The 25,339-nt window shown below is 36.0% G+C and overlaps 3 protein-coding genes across 3 annotated transcripts in view; all 3 read right to left on the bottom strand.

Moving 5' to 3' along the window:
• Positions 1-1,441: 1,441 nt before the first annotated feature.
• PMP2 (peripheral myelin protein 2) lies at positions 1,442-6,491 on the bottom strand. The gene is made up of 4 exons (XM_004679773.2): positions 6,366-6,491; positions 4,104-4,276; positions 3,793-3,894; positions 1,442-2,154 (listed from the first exon to the last, which is right to left on the bottom strand). Exons 1-4 carry the CDS (start codon positions 6,436-6,438, stop codon positions 2,104-2,106), a joined length of 399 nt encoding a protein of 132 aa, XP_004679830.1. The 5' UTR covers positions 6,439-6,491; the 3' UTR covers positions 1,442-2,103.
• A 12,402-nt stretch (positions 6,492-18,893) lies between these two features.
• Positions 18,894-21,968, bottom strand: FABP9 (fatty acid binding protein 9, testis). The gene is made up of 4 exons (XM_004679772.2): positions 21,896-21,968; positions 19,714-19,886; positions 19,205-19,306; positions 18,894-19,043 (listed from the first exon to the last, which is right to left on the bottom strand). The coding sequence occupies exons 1-4, from the start codon at positions 21,966-21,968 to the stop codon at positions 18,993-18,995; spliced, it is 399 nt and encodes a 132-aa protein (XP_004679829.1). The 3' UTR covers positions 18,894-18,992.
• A 2,497-nt stretch (positions 21,969-24,465) lies between these two features.
• Positions 24,466-25,339, bottom strand: part of FABP4 (fatty acid binding protein 4, adipocyte) — a 6,794-nt gene continuing 5,920 nt past the window's right edge. The window contains exons 3-4 of the mRNA XM_004679771.1: positions 25,096-25,197; positions 24,466-24,693 (exon numbers count right to left, since the gene is read on the bottom strand). Of these exons, the coding sequence (XP_004679828.1) occupies positions 24,643-24,693; positions 25,096-25,197 (153 nt within the window). The 3' untranslated portion in view covers positions 24,466-24,642. The remainder of the gene's footprint in view (positions 24,694-25,095; positions 25,198-25,339) is intronic.

Genomic DNA, 25,339 nt, shown 5'->3' with positions numbered 1-25,339 from the left:
GGATTCACCAGAGACAGAGTGGGGAGCAGAATAGGCAGATCGACAAAGTACACTTCTGAGGGGAGCAGCGGGCGGGTCAGGAGAGGTCTGCCTCGCCATGTGGTCAACTCCGGGGCAGGCGGGGATCGAACTCATGAGGAAGTAGCTTAAGCTTCTTAGTGCTGTGCTTTAACCTGCTGAGCCACCAGGGAGGGCCTGTCTTCTGTATCTTAACATTTTTGAAGAATTCAGTCAACAACTTCCTCCCCCTTTTTAATAAAACATTCCTCAATTGGAATTTATTTAACATTTCTGTCTAATTAGTTCCAGATATGGAGTCCAGAACAAAATACTACATAAGTGACATTGCTTCTATTCAAGATGTCCCATTTGAAGGCATGTGTCATGCATTGATGAATGGCAATGAAAAGTTAATTTTGATAATCTTGGCAAGGGGTTGTCCAGTTCTTCCACTGAATAATTGCTCTGTAGTCCCTTGTAACTAGTAAAAAATCTGTAAGGAGATACTTTAAGACCAAACTAATATTCTACATTCAATCAAAATTTTCCTCTAGCTCTAGCATCCATTGGTAGTTCTTGCCTGGTCAATATTGGCTGTGATGTTTGAAATATGATGGTTTTCCAGTCTGAGCACTTTTTCCATGTCTACCCATCAACTCATGGCATCCTATCATAAGGGAGATACTTCTGAATTCTTATCCCCCTAACCCAGGTTTTATCTTTATTATTTTTCTGTTATTTTGTTCCTCACATTGTCCTAGTTTTGGATAGTGGGCATACCTTCAAAGTTAACTTCCATATTTTTGTGACATGTTTTATTATTTTTATTATTATGCCATTTCTTCAAGGAGCCCTCATATTTATAGATATACATATGCTTTTGAAATCATGAATTTACATGTATACCAATCCATTCTCACATGGCTTCTTTACACTCTTCTCTATCCCATATTTGAACACTACTTCCAAGGTAAAAATTCTGGCTTTTAAAGTCAACACATTTTCTCATTTGCTCAATTGTGTAATGCTCAATTGGGACAATTTCATTACTACCAGTGAGTTTCTATTTATGCCTGTCAAAAAATCAACTCATACCTAGTAATTCCACACCTAACTATTTATCCAAAAGAAAGGAATCCATTATGTCCACAAACAGCCTTGTACAAGACTATGTAACAGATTTATTCATTCTAACCCCAAACAGAAAATAATCCTATTGTCTTAAGAGATAAATAAACTGTGAAATATTCAGATAATGGAATACTGCTGTGCAATATAAAGGATCTTGTCTTCCTTTATTTCTACTTCATGCAACAGTATACATGAATTTCCAAAACACCATGCTGATTGTAAAAGGCAAATAGAAAAGAACACATAATACATGATTCCATATGATTTTATTTATATGGCTTTTGAGAAAAACCAAAATTAATTTATGGAGATAGAAACCAAATTATTACTTGCTTTTGGTAGAGATAGGACTGGAAGGGACTGAGAAAACTTTCTGACATTATGGAGGTGGCCAGGGTGTGATATATATGGGCGCATGTATTTATCATAGTGAATTTCACCCTTAATACTTGTACATTTCACTCTCTACAAATTTCCCCTCAATTAAAAAATAAATGACTATCAAAGAAGTTGCCCTTTTATTAAAAATTAGAGTTCTTAATTCAAAATAGTACCTTTCTGTTGTTGCTACATTTCTGATATGCCTCCCTCACTATTCTCCTAGCTGCTGAAAGTATTTGAACTTGCAAACTCTCTTCAGTACAGGTACTTCCTTTTACAAATATACACAATGTGTGTGTGTATCAAATACACAAAATGTTACATAGGTTAGAATTTCACAGGTAATTAAATGATATTATTCACTGTTTATGTCTGACCAATATATAAACTTTAATGCATATAATGTGAAAATGTTAGAACTTGAAACAATAGATTTTTAACACTGAATTTTCAATTATTATGAATTTAGTCCTTCGCAAATTTGATCAACTTAGATGAGAGCAAAAGCAAGCAAACTACAGTGTAGTCAGACATTGCCAATGGAAACAGTTGTTTCTCAGCAACAGTCATTTCAACTAGGAGCTGATTTTCTTAGACTTTCTCATAAATCCTGGTGCAGACCACACCCTTCATCTTACATTCCTAAAAAGAAAAAAAAAAAGAAGTGATTAATTACATATCTAAAATGCAGTTTCTCAAGGGAATAGCACATTTATAATAAAAAACAAATGAAAAATAAACTCATAAAATTAAACTTGGAAAGGAATAAGTATCAGTGTGTCAATCTCTAGAGATTTAAGAACTATAACTAAAATTTAATCCATGCTACTGCAGAGGAATTTTTTGTAAGTGGCAAGTCTTTATGCATAATTTTTATGCATTTAAATCTACTAAAACAATGATTTACAAAACTATCTGCACCTTTATATTATCTAGGGACATTAAAAAATACTGGTGGTTTCTATCCAGCAGTATTTACATTCAATTGATCTGTGGTAGAGACTGGTATTTACTTCCCATTAAATCTATTGTGGTACTAAGAATAAGAATCTCATTACTAAGAGAAAAAACATTCAAAACAGCACATGAATATTTTTACTGAATATATGAATATATGAGTTAATATTGAATATATGAGTTAATATTAAGCACAGAACCCAAAACATCTTTTATAACATTTGTTGTCATTCTTATCTTAGCTGTTGACTACAATAATTCTAGAATGAATTCAGCTTGATTTACTGACATAGTTTAGTCCAACTTGCTAGGATTCTTAAAGCAAAACCAGTATAGATACTTGTAGATGCCTACAAATATTCTACAACTGTGTCAACTCATAATTTGGTTTGATTTTAAAATTTAGACTTGCCTTATGCAAATTAGTAATGCTGTTTCTCAAAACAATAAGGTAGGCAGACTATATGACCAGCAATTCTATTCCTAGATATTTACTCAAAGAATGAAAAAAAAAACCCTACTAATTTGAAAGGATATATGACGTCCTATGTTCTTTTAAACACTCTTTATAATAGATGAGGTATAGAAACAATCTGAGTACAGAGTACGGAGGAATGGACACATCATACACACTTAATACACAGTCCAGGGAATACTACTCAGCCATAAAAAATGAATTACTGTTATTTGCAATGACAGATGGTACAGAAAGGGATAATGGATAATGCTAAGAGAAATGAATCCAAAGGAGAAAGATAAATACTGGATATTTTCATATACATTTTTTAAAAATATATCTCTATATGGAATATAGAGAAACAATCAAAAGGCATAGCAAAATCATGCCAGTAACAAACTCTAGAAATCTGTGTAATTGAGGATGCAAGAGAGGGAGGTAGTACCACAGACAATGGTAGGGGACTATAGGTGGGGCTATGGCCTGGTGCCATGCATCTGAGGAGGTGTGACCCTACGCCTCTGAATCACATGCTGTAAATCAATGCTACCTCAAGGGAAAAAGCATGCAAACTTGTTCTTTGTGAGTTTACCCAGTGAGGTTTACCCATACATTCTTTAACTTTACCACCATTTTTAATTTTTTTTAAATAAGTGAGTTTCATTATTTCTAAAATCTTGAACCTATACTTGAAGTATCTGAAGTATAGTAGATGAGTCTTGATGAGTTAAATATTGCCCAAACATGAGTTCCTACTTTATTTTTAGAAAGCCATTTTTTTGTATTATAAAAATAGTTTGAAATTAATATAATTAATATCTCTTTTTAAGTAACATTTATGAATTCAAAAGTGAAAGCTCTCTTACCACTACCATTTTTCCATCCATCAAGATTCTCTTTATTGTTGTCTCTTTGCCATCCCATTTCTGCACTTGATTCAGTGAACCCCTTGCCAGGGTTACAGTGGTCTGCAAAGACAAGCTTACATAATTGAGTGGCTTGAACTGTGGTTGCTGAAGAAGCAGTCCATTCATTATTGATTGGCTTTCATGAGATTTCTCATAGGCACGTTTATTTTCAACAGAACAGAACAGTCCACCCATTTGAGCCCTAGCGGGAGTCCTCTTCTCTCCCAATTGGTAGTCAGAGCCAAAGTGAAGTGAAACATTAAATTTACCTTTGTTTTCCTATTGTCAGCTGTGGTTTCCTCAAATTCCTGGCCTAACTTGAAGGAGATCTCTGTATTTTTAAAGGTACTTTCAGTTCTTATAGTTATAGTATCCCCTTTCTTGCTGATGATCACAGTGGGTTTGGCCAAGTTTCCCAGTTTTCTGGTAGCTAAACCCACACCTGAAAATCAAAACAATGTTAGAATTATGTTGATCAAAAGAGTGGACCTAGAGAGATTACAAGTAGCCACAGTCTACACCTGGATGTAACTCGGGTGTGTAAATGGCAATAGTATCACTTACTACTAAAGACCTCCCATGATTCACCACCTACTGGATATCCAGGTCTATGAACTAAAGTGTTTTAGGTTTTGTTGTTGCAAAGTAATGTTGGCAAATTTTAAAGATAAAAGTACTTAGGCTAAGTAGTACACATTTTCCATTTTACCACATTTAATCTCAAGTTCCACTGAAAATTGACAACTAAATCAACCCTTGAAAGTTGACCAAAGATCTGAGGCATACAGGGGGAGAGGAGTAAGAGGATGGAGAACTGGAGAGGATAAGAGGGTGGGAGGGAAGGAGAGCACAGTTGACTGTGGTGGAGGGCTGTGGGTGCTTCTGTGGTGGGACGACCATGGTACCACACCTGAGGTGAAATTTTATATTGTGAAAAAAATTAACAAAGATGTAAAATAATGATACTTTATTAAAAAAATAAAAAAGAAATTTGCTAGCTATAGCTTTACATGAATCATTCTAGACATTTTAGTTTATGCATACAGATATTAAAGATGTATTTTTAAATGAGACCATGCTGCATATACTGTTTCATGACTTTTCCCCTCAATAATATATTATGGATATAGAGAAGAATAGAGTGGTTAAGAATTTCCCTCACATCCTTGCTAGAATCTTACATCTGAAATTTTTGTTCCCAAGTCTAGCTAGTAGAAAATAATTATCCAATTACCTTGAAGATCTTTACGATAGATTAATAAAATGATTTTTTAAGTGCAATTGGGAAAAAGTTAGACTTATTAGTACTGTTACCCAAGACTATAGGAATACACAGAAAAAAGAAATGTCTAATGAGGTTAATACATGGCAAAACATAAAAACTAATTATATACAAATATGTAATTATACATATATACATTTATTTCTACAAAGTAAAAACTGAAGCATTATAACCAATAAAGAATTGGAAACTTGTCCTCTAATTCTGATTAATGTTTTGTTGCTATATATAATTTAGAACAATGTTTATCAAACTAAAAGATGACATTTGCACTAAAGACTCAGGACCTATATTCTGCTAATCCTCAGGTGTTCTTATGGGTTTTAAAATCTGGAAATGACAGAAATGGAAGTTTTCATTGGGGCTTTATATTTTGCTTCTTTCTCACATGTAAGGTGTAGTTTATAAATGTAACCAATAGTATGGGTCTATTCCCATAACTTATCTGAGTTTCCCAGGAAAAATGAAATGATTTTTCTCATTTTATCTAAGATAAAACCTTCCTCATACACTTTTGGAGCAGTGAAATAAAGCTATAAGTACTTCAGTAAGCATGATAACCTGAGATCACTGACAATACTCTTTATTGTATCAAAGAACTCTATAAATTTCTAAGCTGTTCACAATTATTGTGCTGATATCTATGGAACATTCTCCAGAGATTGTATAAAGCAAAGTTCATGTACTAAATGCTTGGTGTTTCTATCTTCACTCACTGTTCTAACTCCAGAAAAATCTGATGTTAGTGTACCAGAGATTGAATTCACTGCCATGCCCCATGTCTAGCTCCCCTACCTTATGGATATTCTGATTTAGGACACATTTCCTTTTTACAAACTCTTTAATCTAGACAACCTAGAGCTAGAAAGAGAAAACTAGCTTAGTTAAACATAAAATTTTAAATGAGAAGTTTTCTATTATCTTTAATATATTTAACTCCTTAATTATGAGCTCTTTAGTTGTTCTAATACTACCTTTCAGGAAATCCAGGGTATGAGTTAACTAAATTTCTAAGACTTATTTTCTCCATCAATGAGAATTCATGCACTTGAGTAGCTCTTCATTAGCTTAAAATTGCTTAAAAAATATATTAATAGAATGTCAACAAAGTTATTAATCCCAGAATACAATGGTACTTCAGGCTGTGCAAACTTTCCAATTCCTGATAAAAATGAATTAGAAGGAAATAGTCCCTATAACTTTCTTAATAAGAATTTTCTCAATTAGAACAACAAAGAATATTTCTTACCCAGCGCCTTCATATAATCATCAAAATGCTCACTAGAGACAAGTTTCCAGGTGCCCAGGAATTTGTTGCTCATTGTGATGGATGAGAATTCAATACAATTCTAGGTTCGATTCAGGAAACTGAAATGGAATGACGAAGCCTCAGAAGACTCTTTTCAAATAGGTCTAAGTCATGTGACTTTCAGGGAGACCCAATGGGGAAATGCAGTGTCAGGAGTGGGCAATGAATGGCTCTTCAGCAATCCATCAGGACAAAAGAAAACCCCACATAATGATCCCTTTGGTCTCCAAAAATTTTTATAAAAATCTATGAGAATGCTAATTGAAACTTCAAAATAATTTGGGTTGATCATACATTTTTAAGAAGGGTTTAGATTTGTAATGCTTTGGGGCGGGGAGGAAATCTTTGAGTCATATACCAAAGTATACCAAAGTAAATTATATAAGCATGAATGAATGAATGGGATGTGTGTGTGTGTGTGTGTGTGTGTGTGTGTGTGTTTGGCATCTTGCTCACTCTCAATCCTGAGTCTGCACAATTGAGAATTCTTTTTGAAAAAGGAGAAAGGGAAAATGCCCATGAGCATTGTGATAGCAGCTTCAAATATGTTGTGGGAGAGAAGAGCAGGGGGGTAGTGTGAGGAAGTATTCATAGGTGAGGGAGGCTTGGCATAGCTCACATTTCCTAGGCAAGCCCAGTAGGCAGAAAATTACTGCAGAGAACAGAAATTGTATTCATGAGATGGACAAGAAGACAAGAAGTAGCACTATAGCATGCTCTTTGGCCATAACTGAAGATTTTCATCTAAAAATATTCTAAATCTAAATTAAGCAGTTTCCTAGTTAATGCAGAAACTTTAAAATCTTTTAAAAGAAATCTTTAGTTTTATAAAGAGAAAGGATTTTCTATAAAAAAAAAAACCCTAAAGTATACTGAGAGCCATTATGGGCTAGTCACTGGGCTAAGGGCTTAATACAAATTGTTTTAACCTAATCCTTTCAACAAATCCAGTAATAAATATTACTGCATCTATATAAACAGTGAGAAAACTGGATCTCAGGAGATTAGGGAGTTTGAATAGGGAGAAGAAGGTTCGAACCTGGCCTTGTTCCATGATAACTAGAATGGACAATTATCTACTTGCTTTGTTTTTGCTAACTGTTCCCAGATGTTCTGATCCAATTGCAGAGGATATTACTTTGCTATGACTACATAGAAACACTCATTTTCTACTCAAAACCAAGACCTGAGATATCCAGGCTAGGAAATATTAGAGCACCAGTTTTTGATGAGAGAGAGCAAAGTACTATTCTTGCCTTTCCTTTTCCTAGCAGGTTTTCCTTGCTGGCATTGTTCCTGCCTGTAAGACCACTGGTATTACCAGGTTGTATATATTTAGCACACAAATACACACTCTTCACAACAGTGAAAATATCTCACGGTGCATTTGCTCATAGAAGATAGAATCATAGAGCTCAGAGCCATAGCTGTGTCATAGCCATTGCAGGTATGTGATTCAAGCTGGGTCAGAGGTGTAGAACCATATCCAGTGGGTCCAAGTCTCAGCTTACATACTCAAAGTGGGAATGAATTACTGAATGGAAAATTCTTCAGCTAACCAGTTAACCCAACCCCAAACCTAAGGGAATGTACCTGAAGGAAGTACACTGTATTGGGATTAAAAAAAAAAAAAAAAAGCAGCTATAAGAGAATGTCCTTTTTCTAAATGGATGTGTTCTTTTCTTATCCAAAACATTTGATAAAAATAATAGTGGCCCTCCCTGTTGACGTCGCGGGTTAAAGCACAGCACTAAGAAGCTAAAGCCACTTCCACATGAGTTTGATTCCCGCCTGCCCCGGAGGTGACCACATGGTGTGGCAGACCTCTCCTGACCCGCCTGCTGCTCCCTTCAGCAGTGTACTTCGTCGATCTGCCTGTTCTGCTCCCCACTCTGTCTCTGGTGAAGCCTCTCGCCGCCCCTGAGCCTCTGGCCTGCACCCCAGTTCTGTATGCATAAATGAATTAATCTTTAAAAAAAAATGAGGATAGTATCACTTGTACATAAAAAAAATGTCAACTCTTTATTGGGTGTTTTGCCTAAATTGGGAAGGATTTTCAATCCCTTTCCCACAAACTGAGCTTGATATTCAGAACAACCAATACAGAAGAACTGAATTTTCAGCTATCACTGTATTGCACGTAAAAATAGCCATGGAGTTTGAAATATAAATATGTAAGTGCATAATAGCAAGACAGAAAACTTAAAAATTGGAAGATATTTTAGAGGAAATTTTTTTCTATTTTAGGTTCGCCGGTGATGTATGTTACTATTGGGGTTGGCCAGATGTGCTTGGGTTACGTTGATATTCTGAGGTCCATGTTTGAGTCAACAGCACTGATCAAAGTAATGAGAGAACATCTACATTGAATCAGGCTTGAGACAATTGACATTAAGTCATTCCTGGCTAAGTCATTAATAATCCTGGTGAGAAAGGATAGATAAGAAAAAAACACATTATAACTAACACACATTTAGACTTGTAACTAAATGTTCTTAAAATGGTTACAATCTCCATGTAGTGTAGATTTGTTTCTTCTCCTTTCAATGATTTTTGTCTACCTAAGTTCTCAAGCTTAAACCTTACACTAAAAAGAAGAGCTAAAGTTTCAAACAAAATGAATCAGAAAAATTTGCCATATATATAGCCATGTAACATATATCATGTAAATAGCACCTACATGTCTCTTCAAGATACATGCAATTGCTTATTTCAGAAAGCAATAGTCAAACATTCTATAGGAATTAATAAAGGATTCATGACTTCCACTTGGATACCAAAGATCTGACTCCATACCTTTCACTTGTGGAACTGCAAGCTATTTATTACTATCTTCCAGAGTGCCAGTTACCATTGAAAGATTCTTATAAAAGATCAATGAGGGCCCTCCCTGGTGGCGCAGCGGGTTAAAGCACAGCACTGAGAATCCAAAGCCACTTCCGCATGAGTTCGATTCCCGCCTGCCCCGGAGGTGACCACATGGCGTGGCAGACCTCTCCTGACCCGCCCGCTGCTCCCCTCAGCAGTGTACTTCCTCGATCTGCCTGTTCTGCTCCCCACTGTCTCTGGTGAAGCCTCTCGCCCTCCGCATCTCTGGCCTGTACCCCAGCTCTATATGAATAAATAAATAAATCTTTAAAAAAAAAAAAAAAAAAGATCAATGAACAAAATCCCATACCTTTATGGAACTTACGTTCTATCTATGATTTGATAAAGATTGGAAATAAGATTTTAATTCTAGAGAGTCTGAAACTATTTGTGAAATAGAAATAATTTTGATAATAACTAGCAGCCGTGAAGGTATACCACATATTACTAGGAGGAATAACCAATAAAAGTCACTGTTTTTTCCTAAATAATTAAGAAAATAATTTTCAAAATGAACTTTAGAATTCTCAAATTCAAAATTCTTTAGAACTTGATAAAGAAATCAATCTAATTTTCCAACTGTGGTATCTGGCACTCTGAAAAATAGGGACAAAATTGAAAAAAAAATCTTTAGGGCATTAAGAAATTAAAAGAAAAAAAAGGTGTAGGATTTGAATGAAAAGAAGAAGTTGGAGAAATAAGTGCACTATTGGGACTGCTGCCCCTCTAAGGGTCATGAATTTGGAAAGAGGCAGGTGAGAGGTGTAAGTCTAACCCTAATGCCAAGGCTATAGGGTTAGAGCAACAGGAAGGCGGAGACCTGGCGAATCATTCGCACTTTGGTTTGGACCTTTGAGAATCTGCAACATAAAAGATGAACCAGGAATAGACCTGTGCTTGAGTCAGTTCAGTTTCTAAAATCAGTTTAATGTGGTCTGGGAGAGCTAGTGAGTATAGGGACCTGCCAGAAACAAACATAACTGTTCTTCGAAAGAAGATCATGTCACTTCTATCTAAAATTATTTTTATGGTTTTTCAGAGGCATGGCTAGCCAAAAATAAATGCAAACAAGGAAAAAACAGCAAAAAAAATTACAAGGGATTTAATAAAGCTAATACAAAGAAAACAGAAGTAGAAGATCACAGAACAGATATTAACATAATATAAATAAATATGTGATAGGAAATATAATCAGAACCAAAATCAAAAGTTTTTGAGAAGACTGAGAAAATTGATAATCTCTTAGCAAGATGGATTTTTAAGGTAGAGAAAAAAATTTATAGCAGGACTAAAAATGCAGACCAACATATACTATCACTATTAAAATAATCATTAGAAATATTCTGAACTATTTTAAAAACTTAAATTATTCTGAACTCTTCATTCCAAGAAATTTTAAAAAGTTATTAATTCCTGAGAAAAAACTAATTTACTAAAAATGATACAAGATAAAATGTGAATACTCTCAAATATTAACATTTTCTGTAAGAAAAATCTTGGGCCTCTCTGGTGGTGCAAGGTTAAGTCTCAGCACTATGAAGCTATCAGCAGCCACTGCAGCACAAGTTCGATCCATCCTCTGCCAGGGAGCTAACCCACGTGGTGCAGCAGAACTCTCCTGTGTAGCCTGCTGCTCCCCTCAGTGTATATTACTGTAGGCCTGCCTGTTCTGCTCCCCACTTTGTCTCTGGTAAATCCTTTCACCCCCTGCACCTCTGGCCTGTACCCCATAAATAAATAAAATCTTCAAAAAAAAAAATCTCTCCTACAAAGATACTCCTAACCTAGAGTCTTCACCATGTCATTGTACAGTACATGACTGTAATACTCTCCTGAACTTTCTCCTCTCCTACTTCCACTCCCTTCTTCCTTCCCTTTATCATATAGTGAAGGTATGGAAAGAGCAAAGGCTGTGAGTGTGAAAGTTATTTATAAGCCCCATTCTTACACTTGGCCATTCTTTTGGTCAGTGGTAAAAGTGGTATTTTCCATGTTCAGGATGCCATGATTTTATTGCAACACTAAGAAAACGCATGTAAGATAATTGCAAGATAGCTGTAGATAGTCTCGCCAATATACATACAATTATTCAATACTTATATTTGAACTGTGATAACCCTGGCACTAACATGGTGAATGAAACAGTAGTAGTTTCTGCTTCCATAGGCCTTATATTAGTTAATAGTTAATAAGTACAATATCCAGTGATTATTCCTTATTATTTGCGGACAAAGACAGTGAGAATCTTATTAAAGAGCCAACAAAATCAGTATTATCTAGCAAAATATCTTATAGAATTCCTAGCTACCAGATGCCATGAAACTGACCTGATTTATCTTCAGAATTTACACCGTAGAGCGGGACTGTCAAATGACAATTTGACAGAGGTGACAATGGCACCTTAGCCTTGACATCCTCCTCTCTTGTGTTCCAGAAGTGTTTTTCTCTCGTTTTTAACAATGTTGAAATCAAAGCTGTTTTCTTAGTGCAAACCAGACCATACAACTTTCTGAGTCACAAATAGATCTTTTGGTTACTATAGTGACAATTGCATTTATGTTGCAATTTAACTACTCTTAAGTAAGAATATTTAATTCGTTTTCTTTTGTTAAATGGCAATAGAAAAGGGAAGAAGTAGTTTGTGATCCAAACAAAGCAATTCAATTTGTTTTTACTAAAATCTAACCCATATGGCCTCTTTTCCAAAGACTTGTCTAAGATATCAAATTGCATCATTATTTCTAGTAGAACAACTGAGAGTTGAAGTTACTCATTCACTGGTGAGGGGACACAGAAGACAGAATTTCTGCATTTCAGTTTCTTACCCTTGACATTTTATCATATGTGATTTTTGTCCCTGTTTTTCTCTCTATTTGCATTTCCTCCTAGAAAAAAATATTTATATATATATATATATTATTATTATTACAAAAGTTTATTTTTACATCATTTTGTACATTTTTTTTCCATCTCAATTGTAATCCCCGTGGGTTTCCCATCACCAAGTCACCCATGTGCCATCACCATAATCCTGTGCATTTCCCTCCCCCCACCCCGTTTTTGATCCCATTCCCCACTCCACCCCCACAAAATGTCTCTGGTATATGGTTGTTCATTATTTTTGTTATTTTCCACCTGGTCCATTATACTCCTGCTATGAGTGAAACCATCCGATATTTTTCTTTCTCTTTCTGGCTTATCTCACTAAGCATGATCTTTTCCAGCTCCATCCAAGTTGCTGCAAAAGACATGTGTTTCCCTTTTTTGGTTGCTGAGTAATATTCCATTGTATATAGTACCACATCTTTTTTATCCAGTCATCTACTTTTGGGCATTTGGGCTGCTTCCATGTTTTTCCAATTGTAAATAAAGCAGCAATAAACATGGGGGTACAAGTATCTTTTTCAATCAGTATTTTTGTGTCTTTTGGGTAGATACCTAGGAGTGGGATTGCTGGGTCGTAGGGAAGCTCCATGTTTAGCAGTTTGAGGAACCTCCAAACAGTTTTCCATAGTGGTTGTACTAGTTTGCATTCCCACCAGAGTGCAGGAGAGTTCCTTTTTCACCACATCCTCGCCAACATTTGTTGTTGCTAGTTTTTTGAAGATGTGCCATTCTCACTGGGGTGAGGTGGTATCTCATTGTGGTTTTAATTTGCATCTCCCTTATTACAAGTGATGTTGAACATTTTTTCATATGCCTATTGGCCATCTGCATTTCCTCTTTGGAGAAGTGTCTTTTTAGCTCTACTGCCCATTTTTTGATGGGGTTGTTTATTTTTGTTGAGTTTCATCAATTCTCCATATATTGAAAAAATGTTAATATATTTTTAAAAGATTTATTTATTTGTGCATACAGATCTGGGGTACAGACCAGAGGTGCAGGAACAGTGAGAGAACTCTCCAGAGAGAGAGAGTGGGGAGCTGAACAGGCAGATGAATAAAGTACACTGCTGAGGGGAGCAGCAGGTGGATCAAGAAAGGTCTGCCACACCCTGTGGGTCACTTCTGGGGCAGGGAGGACTGAAGCAGCTGTGGCTCGCTTTCAGCGATGTGCTTTAATCTGCTGTGCCACCGGGTAGAGCCCTAAAATTAACATTTTTAAAGGAAGTTGTACTTTTCAGGTTTTTGCCCTAAGAGCCACTGGAAATAAATTTAGGATACAGTCAGTTGCTTGCTTATTGCTGATGGCAGAAAAGAATCCCTTAAAATTAATTCATTTACAAAACATAATGAAAAATTATGACTTTGTGTGTGTATAGTTTTATTTTATGGTGAACAAATGCAAACTTACAAAAATTTAGGTTGTAAAAGGACAGGTCGAGGGGCCTTAAACCCCCCAAACCTGTACCCTCTAAATGGGTTCTACTATCTGCCACATAAAGACAAAGCATACTCTTAGTGTGAAGGAACTTTAATAGAATAATGTGCATAGAAAAGGAGAAAGGAGCACCCAAAAGCTACCCATCCCCTCTTGGGTAAACACTTGGTCAAACAGGGTTGGCCAAAGTAGACCTGCTAAAACCCCAAAATTTGCCACCAGTCTAAGGCACCTTCTGGTGGGGCACATAGGAAAGGGCAGAGGGCCAGGCAAGTCTGGAAGGAGCCAAATCAAAGCACAGGTCAAGGTAAAAGCTGCCTTTGTCAGCGGCCCGCAGGTCCCTCACCCACCTCTCTTCCAAGTGTATCTACATGTCTTGACTCCACATATCTCTTTCCACGTCGAAGGCTGAGAAGCAAACGCAACTTCTCTCCCGTCTCTCTCCTCTAGTTGCCTCCTCCAGGTCTTTTCCTCGGGTCCTCACTTTTTTGGCTTCACCTCCCTGCCCTGCTCCCCCCTTCATTATGTGGGACACACAACCTTGGACCTCTACTTTCTATGTAAATCACACTGTTGCAAGTTGATTTTCTAATAATGTGTTAACCAGATACCCTACTTTTTCTACTTTACTTGTTTTGATTATATCTTACTACACAGTATTATGATAGATTTAGTAGTTGAAGTATATCTTAACACATTTTTAGTAGCTAAAGTGGTATACAGGTTATGAAAATAAAGTGTAAGTCATATATATATGATATATGAAATATGTATACATATTTCATTTTTAAATTGCATTTATTTGTTCCAATTCATCCTTTATTCCCTCCAACAAATGAAAATGAATTTTGTAGTTAAATTCCAGCCTGCGAGCCTCTCATGACTGGGCATACATTTTAAGAGATGTGAAGACGCCATCTCTTAAAATGCACACTGACAAAGAGTAACACTAACCGCTCCAATGAACCCTGAGATTTTAGTGACTTAACTCAGAAGTTAATTTCTTGCTTACAGACCAGTCCCTTGTCGGTATTCCTGGTCTATGAGCAGTTTTTAACCAGGAAGTGACTCAGGGGCTTTGGACACATTCATTGTGTCCTTTAGATTTCTGAGTAAAGAGGCTGGGAGAAGTAAAGACAACACTTGCCTCTTTGCTGTCTTGATCCAGAAAAGCCACCTGCCATTTCCACTCAGACTCAATGCAAAGATATTCACATGGCCTGGTGGACACAGGAGGGGCCGCAGTGCCTGGCTTGTAGATGCTTCTGGCACCAAAGCTCTCCATTAAGAGTGAACTTGGGGGCCCTCCCTGGTGGCGCAACAGGTTAAAGCACAGCACTGAGAAGCTAAAGCCACTTCTGCAAGAGTTGGATCCCCGCCTGCCCCGGAGGTGACCACATGGTGAGGCAGACATCTCCTGACCACCCAATGCTCCCCTTAGCAGTATACTTCATTGGTCTGCCTGTTCTGCTCCCCACTCTGTGTCTGTTGAATCCTGTCACCACCCCTGCGCCTCTGGCCTATACCCCAGCTTTGTATGCATAAATAAATCTTAAAAAAAAAAAAAAGTGAACCTGGCTCTCCAATTGACAATTACCCATCCCCATTACAGTGGTTTAAAGAGATAGAACACTGTAGTGAAATGGGAGTATTTCTGGTCAGCGCTACCAAATGTTTACTAAAAGGTTAATATTTGGGTTCTACTTCTATCATCTATTGTTAACTGCTGTTTGTGTTGAGAATTGAAAAAGAAAAATCTTGTGAAATGACTTTGTAACCTCAGGGTTGAAAGGTATTACTTTCAGTAATTACTGGAATCTGAACTCTGTTTGACAAAGTAAGCCAGAATCCATTTTCTTCGCTTGTTTTATTCAGTCCATTTCTGTTTACTTCCTTCAAGTCCCTGTTCCAAGCTTACCTCTGTTGAGATACCCACCTGCTCTGCCCGCTGTTTTAATGCATAGTCCCTCCAGTTACCTTTCTCTTATTCTTTGCATTCTAATTGCTTTATAACCGGAAGGGTGATGTGGGAAAATGAGAAGAGTTGAGGCATTCTTTGCACGGGCTATTGTATAAGGTCTTATTTATACTCACTACAATGTTTTGAATTAGAAGGTACGCATTTGGGGGGGGGGGATTAAACTGGTGAAGCAATTTATTCACGTTAACACAGATGTCAAGGGCAGAAGCAGTATGCAAGCCCTGCTTTGATCCTCAAAACTTCCTTCATTCCTCCTATACTCCACATTTCCCCTTCTTCTCCTTGGCAATAGAGGAACCCAGTTTTATCAGGGAGCTGGTGGTTAGATGTCCCCCACCTCCCAACTTTATCCCTCTCCAAAAAATCACACCGGATGTAAGCAGAAAACTTCCAGGTGTATACCTATTTTTTCTCTAAGTGTTCAAAATAGAAATCCTAAGCAAGTGTAACTTGTAGGTTATTCCCTGTTTTTTCATCTTAATTTTCTATCTATTTTTGGCTACTTTCTTCAGAGTAGTCAACATTCTTTTCATGACCATAAAAAAATCGCTGTTATGTTTATTGTATTTCTGTGCATAAAATATGAGCATTAAATACATAAAGACTGATTTGTTCAAAACAAATTAATCTTTCAGTGACTTCCTAAATAGTGTTGAGCAAAACAAAAAGAAATCTGGTTAATTATTCTTTGATAATATTACTAATCACGGTTGTAGTATGATTAATCTTTGAATAATGAATACTTTCCTACAAACTTCAATATGGAATTGATATAATTAAATTATCCATGCTAGGAACACTCAAAAATGGTTTTTTAGGATTTATTAATTTATGCATACAAGAACTGGTATATATGTTAAAGGTGTGGTGTGGGGAGGGTGGTGTGAGGATTCACCAGAGACAAAGTAGGAAACAGAACAAGTGGATTGACTGAAATACACTACTGAGGGAAGCAGTGGGTGAGACTGAGAGGTCTGCTGCGCCATGTGGGTCAGCTCCCTGGCCAGGGATTGAATTTGTGCTAATGTGACAGCTGATAGCTTCATAGTGATGAGACTTAACCCCTTAAGAAGGGAGACCCTTGGCCCTCCCTGGTGGCGCAGCGGGTTAAAGCACAGCACTGAGAATCTAAAGCCGCTTCCACATGAGTTCGATTCCCACCTGCCCCGGAGGTGACCACATGGCATGGCAGACCTCTCCTGACCCGCCCGCTGCTCCCCTCAGCAGTGTACTTCGTCGATCTGCCTGTTCTGCTCCCCACTCTGTCTCTGGTGAAGCCTCTCGCCGCCCCTGAGCCTCTGGCCTGTACCGCAGTTCTGTATGCACAAATAAATAAATCTAAAAAAAAAAAAAAAAAGGGAGACCCTAAAAAATAAAATTTATTTGCCTGTGTCATTTATAAAAATTGTTGTCACTTCCACTTCCATTATTTCAAAGTTTTTTAGAAAGGGAATAAATAATGCTTTGTATTGTGCAATTGACTGTGATGAAAAAAGTTCCATTACCCTTCTTATATAAATCCAATACAACTTGAAAGTATGATTTTATCAGTTTCTTACTTTTGAAAGTAAGTCCAAGAAACTGATGACATGAATATCTTTAATAAAAACTAAAGACTCCTTTAAAATTTTAATGAGTATTTTCCTTACAAAAATGTTGATAGCATTTGGTAATAACAATAAAAATAATAGAGTTTTAAGACGCTGCTTCCCATAACACCAATAGGCAATTGTGAACTCCAATTGTAACTCATGGCTATTTGTCAGTTCATCACACTGTACTGAGAAGTTGTCACTGTACTGAGAAATGTTTGAATGAATTCCTCAGGAGAAGAATATTTGATTTTACTTCTAAAGACTCAATATCAGATCTTTTTTTCTTGAGTTTGGAGTGTTTGTATTAAAAGCTGTGGCTTTTATGAGAAAAAAAAGTCTTGAAAATTCAGAACTCTGAAATTCTTAAGTTTGCCTCTATAAAGCCAGATTTGAATAAACAAATTTTTAGAATTTTAAACCTTAGAAAATAATATCTCCATCTGAATGGCTGTGGAAAAGCTTTCATCCCTTGTTCTGAGGCGTCGGTAAAACAGCTGTCATCTGCAGTCTTATTCAGAGACTGTCCTCTGATTGAGGGATTGACCCACCCTTCCTTTGTACACAGGACTCTACTTGGGGGTTGAATATCTCCCACTTCTGGAAGCAAATATAGTTACATTTTATACACTTGAATCCTTTAGGGAGGACAGGCACAATGAAGACAGAAATAATCAGGCAGCTCGATGGCTGAACCCCTCATTTCAGGGCATAACTATATGCTCAGATTCTTCAGGGTATAAGGTGACATGTTTGCTTCCTCTTCTTGAACTAATGACTTCCCCACCCCATGTTCAGTCCTTTTATACATTATCCTGATCATACTATTCAGGTGTATAGGATGGTCCTGATTGATACTTGCCCAGAAGTAATTATTGATAATATAAATTTCTACTTTTTATTTCTTATGAGATTAGGTGATAAATGACAGGTATATTCTACTATATTAAAGCCAACTCTCAATTTATAGTTGACTAAGTCCTATCTATTTTTATATTAAGGTATAACAAATTTGTATAATTCTTCTTTCTTTCTTCTTCTGACTATTACAAATATACCCACATTTTCTGGGTTTCCCCCTTTAATTTTACCTAATTTGCATTAACATTTGAAAGTACTCCCTAGCAATAGTATTTGGTGAAAGTGTTAAGGGGTTTTGTATAGCTTCAACAATTATATTCCTACTAGACATTTAGAAATTCAAAAACTGCACTTAAAAAATGTCATTCTGCAAAGATTAAGCTATTAACAATAATGATAGATGTGTTTTTAGATTAACTTAAATGAGTTTGTTCTCTTCTATATAAGACAATGCTTGTTTTAGTTCAGCCACAGAACATACTGTCCAGGGTCTATTTAGGTTGACCTGTCGGTCAGTCTGTCTGTCTTTGTCATCTTTGTCAATCAGTCATCTATCCAATCTATGTTAACTTTCAGCATCTGTAGAGAACATAGGTTGTAGGAAACAATTATTATAATGTGTGTCCTTTCAAGATGACATAAAATTCAACAGAGCACCCTTTGGCAACAGCCTTAAACTAAACACTGGAGGAAAGTAAAGGGCTGAGAAAGTTAGGTGGGTAGGGAACATAGGGGCCTTTATACTCAGGTATAGCTTTTTGCCTCACCAATTTATCATATTGTCCCTAACCCTCAATATCACACAGCTCCAAAACTGCACTTGATTTTATGGTTTTATTGAGCAAATTAATTTAAACTCCTTTGTTTTTAATCCGGAACCTCGTGTATATCTTCGAATCCAGTCTCTTATGGGTGATCAAGTTTTCAGTGATGTAGACACTTTCTTCATACCTTTTTGTAGATTCTAGTGCTGACAACATTATTCATGATACATTCCTAAAAGCAAAGAGAGGCCTGTTAGAGTTGGTAGCTGACAACTTAAAATTGCTCTACCCTCATCTCCCAAGCCCTACATTCTGGATGAGAAAGAATTTTGTAACTTGAAAAGCATTCATTAAATAGGAGCATTTAAAAGATTTATTTTAGAAAAAACTTACCACTACCATTTTTCCATCTACAATTTGTCTTTTGATTGTTGTCTCTTTGCCAAGCCATTTCTGGACATGAATCATTGAACCACCGCTTAATGTTATTGTGCTCTATAAATGCAGAAAGGAATCAGTTTTCTATGTTCTGACTAGACTTCTACTTGTTAATTTCTATTTTGACATTCTTTTTACATAATCCTTTTCTCAGTACTTGTTATAACTGAGTATTATCAAGTGATTACTTAGTACTCTCCTCCAGGCACCTAAACTATCTACTAATAATTGTTCCATTCTATATGCTCTTTTGTATAACAACAAAGGAGAGGTCAGAAAAATAAGTCAGGATCTTAAAATTTTGGGTTTGTTAAACATTAAAATAAGTAGCAAAATGATTGAGTTTAGAAAGAATATTAACAAACAAAACCAACACAAACCAATTTGGTAATATGAATACTTCATGTCTAACTACTCTCCAGTTTTCCCCTGATTGTGAGACACCAGGAAGACTTGACTCTTACTTTCACATTCCGATTGTCTGCAGTGGTTTCATCAAATTCTTCTCCCAGCTCAAAGGCGATCTCAGTATTTTTGAAAGAATTTTCTGTTTTGATGATCACCTTATCACCATCAACGCTAATAATGATGCTGGGCTTCACTAATTCCACCATATTGCGGATTGCGGCACTCACACCTGTAAGGTAGACCCAACAATAGCCATCTTAAGATATTTGCAAGGAGTACTAAAAATCACTTGTGTGAAACATTTTTAAAGAATGCATAACGTTCCTGTTGGAATTGTGGATAATGTACCCTAATTTCTCCAATAAGATCACTCTACTAATGGGGTTGATCCAACCCCTCCTAACCAGAAATTATGTCTAATAATTTTACTTGACAATTTGAAAAGCTAAGTCCACTTTTTGAGACTCTTATGCTTCAGCAAAAATGAATATTTATAGAGTGCCATTCAAGTGATTGATGTTTGCAGTTAATCTCACGGAGTACTACAACAATAGTGCAGGGGGTGTTACTATCCTCATTTTAGCTACCAATACACAATGTCCTAGAGAAGAAGAGAGGCTTATTCTAGGTGATCTGACTGATAAGTAGCAGAGCTGAGATTTAAACACAGGTTTTCCAATTATCCAAATATTTAGCACACTTTAAAACATAAGAAATACAAATTTTAATATATGTACTCTAAAAGAAGATGACTTATAAAATCCAAACTCCTTTTCCACTTGTAGATTAAGTTCATATCTGACCAAGTAAGAAGGTAGACCAGATGGACAATTTAGCTTAGACATTGACCAAATGGACAATTTAGCTTAGACATTGACCCTGTTGCTCAGGGTAGATTTTTCATTGTCAAACTTTACTCCTGAATTGTGGGTGGCAGAGCTGACCCCCTCTTCCAGTATTCATTGCAAACTTGATTTTACACTCAATTGTAGAGCTGGCATGATGCATCTGAAGTGAAGCAGTGTTAGAGGTATATCACAAAGAAGCCTGAGGAGGTTAAAATGGTCTCCAATTTCAACACTAGCTATCCTGAGCATGAGATTTCCTTCTTTAATCTTTGTTTCCTCAGTAGTAAAATATGTGTAACTATAAAACTTACCTCATAGGTGTGTTGGGAGATGATATCAAAGGACTTAACTTGATAATGGTACAAACCCACATAGAAGAGTAGATGCTCAGCTCTTACTCCCTCTTGTGTTCTGCCTGAACCCACCTCCAACTCGATACTGGCCAGAGTTATGTTTGCCCTAAGCCTCAAATTTTTTAGATATCCTCACATTTGAACTTAAAACTAAGAAACCATGAAGAGATAGAGAGCTGTGTTTCTTAATATTCCCTGAGAAACAGTACTATCTATAAAAGGGAAACATTATTTATGAGCACATTGATTTCTATTATGAGAGATAAAAAATTGTGTGGTTTCCTGGAAGAAGCAAATATATCATTAATAGGTTGTAAGCATCCCTTGATCATTTGAGTCAAGTTAAAACATTCTTGATTGTATATAAGCAATTTAATATTGCAAGGGATATTTCTATTAATTAAACATTAAACATGTCCTAATTAAATATTAATTACTGTTCTTTTAAGATTAGAAAAGAAGAACAGCTTAGTTTTTAAAGACTGAAGTCATTAGTCAATGAGCAAAATTGTTCTATTTCTCTAACAAAAAATACCCTCAAAATTCTTCAAGATAATATGTCTAAATACATCTAACATCTATCAGAAGTCTGAAAACTTATCAAGTGTAAATATTATTTATTGTTATTGCTCTGGAAATTATAACTTAAAACAAATCTTGAAGCATATTTAGTTAATAGATTTGAATAATTACTCTCTATAAATGTAAAGATGGAAAAAACTAAATGATGAAACAACCAAGGGAGAGAAACTCTTATCAAAAGGTTAGGATGATATATTTTCATAAGGGAAAAGAGGGTTTAAATATCTGGATAGCCACAAGAAGGAAGTCTCTGTGGACCTAGTATTTAAAACATAGACAATTTTACTAGTAATTTAAAAAGCCAAAGTAGATACAAAGATTTTGCTAACCTCCTATGTATATGCCTTAGCATCACAAAAGAAAGAAAATTGTAGGAAAATTCCTTGTAAAGTGCAAACTCAAGTAGCTCACAAAAAGAGTTGCCAGTTTCCAAATCTTGTAACGGAATTTCTCACCCAGTTCTTTCATATATTCCTCAAAATTTTCACTGGATTCCAGCTTCCAGGTTCCCAAGAATTGCTCGATCATCATGGAAAGCTTGCTAAGAAGAGGAACTCACAACTGAAAGTCAAAGGAACTTGGGCAATAAAGTGCTACCAGTCTGTTCATTTAAAAGGCCTCGCCATCATGTGACCTTCCCAAGATAGCCAATGGGCAGCAGGAACAAAGATTCCAGGCAGCCCCATTGACTCATTTTACTTACTTCCAAATTATGAAGCAGAAAATTAGCATGTAGAGTTGAATTTCAGTCAATGATTACAGCTTCGAGTAGAGATTTACATCCAAGTGTCACCTGATAAGTATTACTTATGGAATGGGGACAATTTGCAGTTGCCACCGTCTTTTGAACCTTAAATGCTACGTCAACTTTGAAAGAATATCCCGACATTGTCTAATGAACACCCTGCTCTGAGGTGTTTGCCTACCTGACACAAGAACATCCTTGCTTGGTCCACCTCAGCTCTTTTTTTGTTTGGATAAGTCACAGTGCCAGAGTACCCTCTTCATTAAAATAATATCTTCTCCTCCCTTCCTTGCAGGGTTGATGAATTGATATTATTTAAGTTTACTGAACATTCATTTGGAATGAGATGTAAGGTATTATTAATATTATCATTGTTGTTAATCAAGAGTAATTGCAAACTAAGAAGAAAGGTGACAATTATCACTGAATAGTATTTTGTGATTTAAGCTCTAAAAGAGAAGTGGAGTGAATGCTTGGAAATTCAGAGTTTAGGCTTATCAAATAATATTGCTATTGAAAGATACTATTTAAAATTATGAGCAGAAATTCTAGGGAGAAATATGGTCTTTTGATAACTGATTTCTAAGAGATGGACAAAGGCAGCAAATAATTTAAATCTCTGTACAATTACTTCTGAAATCATCACCTCCAATTGAAGTAATAGATGTGAACTTTGTAGGTAAATTGCATTTACGAAGAAGGATTAGGGCTCACAGGTTGTAGATGTGTATCACAGCTTTGAACTCCAGTGGTTCTAAAGGAGGCTGGAAAGTTGAAGTGCCAGATGACAGCAAAAAGCATATTTATGCCAGTATCTGGTTATGTCAAATATTCCCTCAATTCAAAGAAGTACAGATTCAAACCATCTTTTGGGTGAAAGAGGGACCCCTATGCTTTGGCACCATGAAGCTGTAAATTAAGTTGGGAAGAATTTCTTTTGATAAAACATATAAAGAAGCCGACAAGGATTACAACTGAGATGAAAAAATGCACAAAATGATGTTAAAATAAACTATTATATAAAAAAAATTTTAAAAACGACAGTTACAGTCAATATCTTTATAGGTGGAATAATTATTAGACTATCTGAAGACAAACAAGGAAAATATTCTTAGAGTCAGTTGCAGGAAACCAACTGGGCAGGTGAAACTTTACTCAAAGGTGAGCCTCTTTTTTCACCTTTAAATAGGAATACTAATTCCTATTATAATATTATTTTGAAGATAAATGAAGCAAAGATGCAAGCCACCTGGCTCCATAGTAAATGCCTAATAAATTTTAACTTAGAATTGTCCTGGTCAATCCTTTCCAATTTCTTTTAATTCTGTAATCCTCTAGTGAGCACAAGGTGAGAATGTGAATCTTTGTTTGCAAACAAGTAAATTCTTATGATCAGGAACTCAGTCCACCTTTTCTAGACTCTCCATATCTTAGTGTTACACACAGGACAGGAGTTCAGAAACTAAATATCTCTGGCATTATTTTTAAGGGAAAAAAATCACAAAAAAAGTCATGTCAACTACAGCACACATTTTAACGGATTTTGGCTCACTATAAAGGGCAAGTATATTTGGTTTGGAAGTTTCAGTCTATATACCTGACACTCCAGTGATCTATAGAAGTACTTCAAAACCTTTCGCAAGAGGGAGAGAACAACAGACACAACATATAAACACAAACACACACACATATTCCTACCCTAGGAAATATCAGTATCGGTTTTTTGTTTTGTTTTGATTTATTTTATATACTGGGAATCCATGAAGATTTTATTTTAAATAAAGAGTTCCAGAATGCATTCAATATACTTGAGTATATTTCTTACCAGCTCCACTGGTAAGAAATTTGGAGCATTTGCATCATTACTAAGCTGTCACCTCTTTTCTGGAGTAAATATGGGATTACTTGAACTTAATTTTTGAGAGATTACAGAGACAGCTTCATTTAACAAACATATTTCAGATTAAAAATGATAGCTTAAAAATCATTTTTCTGTAGCATGCATTTACCTGTCTCTTTGAACACTCTAGTACAGATAGATGTGAAATGATAGCCCTGAGTCAGCTGGTGTAGACAATTTCACTATATTTAAAATTAACAGCACCTATTTATCATCTACACAAGATAGTGAAAAATTCACAAACATAATTTTTTTCTGTTTTAGGTGATTAAGTAATATAAACATATTACTTATACAAGAAACAAAACAATACAATTTTGTGTCCTCTGAGTTATGAGTGAGAAATTCTCCAGCATAATAAATAAGTCATTACATCACCTTCTAAATCCAAAAAGTTTTATTTAACCAACACAGAGACATTGAATCAAAATCAGTTTTGGGGAAAATTAGTTGTCTGCTAATTAGTGGAAAACATAACACGTTTGGACAATATATCCAATAGATGTTGCAGAGTTCCATGCAAACTTCTATCCATCACCATCCCTTGGTCCTTTGGCTTAGGCTCTTTCATAAACCCGGGTAGAAGTGACGCCTTTCATGACACATTCCTGGACACACAAAAAGTCATAGTTAACCACTGAGACTAAACCATGGGTTTCTTTATCATCTTCAGTAGTGGGACGTATACCTGATACTATAATATTAGGGATTTGAGAAGACTCAAATCCCCTCAAAGAAACTTGCAATCTATAAGTGAGTGATATTTATTAAACAGAAATGCACTGTGTGCATATGGTGCATCCTGAGGGGCCAGGGACTGCATCCCAGGGGATAATATGCCTGAGGGAGGTTAGTAACATGAGGGCAACCCCCAAATTAAAGTCATACACCTAACAGAATCACTTTTTGCTCTACATAAAAAGGATGATTACATGTTTCCTTAGGTAAAATAATGATCATGGGTTGCCCTTGCAGTGGGATCTAGAATTAAGTAGCTGGAATATACTCACCACCACCAGTTTATCATCTACTCGTTTTCTCTTTATGGTGGTTGACTTTCCATCCCACTTCTGCACCTGTACCAGGGCCCCTCCATCTAAGGTAATGATACTCTGCAGGTAAAAACAATTATTAAAATTTATATATGATGGCAAAAAATAAAAATACAGTTCTCAGTTATTTGAAAGAATATTTTGAAGTTATTAGTATTTTCTGAGTTATAGGAATATATTTGGATATACTGTCCAAAAAAAG

Source organism: Condylura cristata, unplaced genomic scaffold, assembly GCF_000260355.1.
Source record: "Condylura cristata isolate star-nosed mole 26May11 unplaced genomic scaffold, ConCri1.0 scaffold00009, whole genome shotgun sequence".
Lineage (NCBI taxonomy): Eukaryota > Metazoa > Chordata > Mammalia > Eulipotyphla > Talpidae > Condylura > Condylura cristata.
This window is presented reverse-complemented; position numbering and strand designations above follow the sequence as displayed.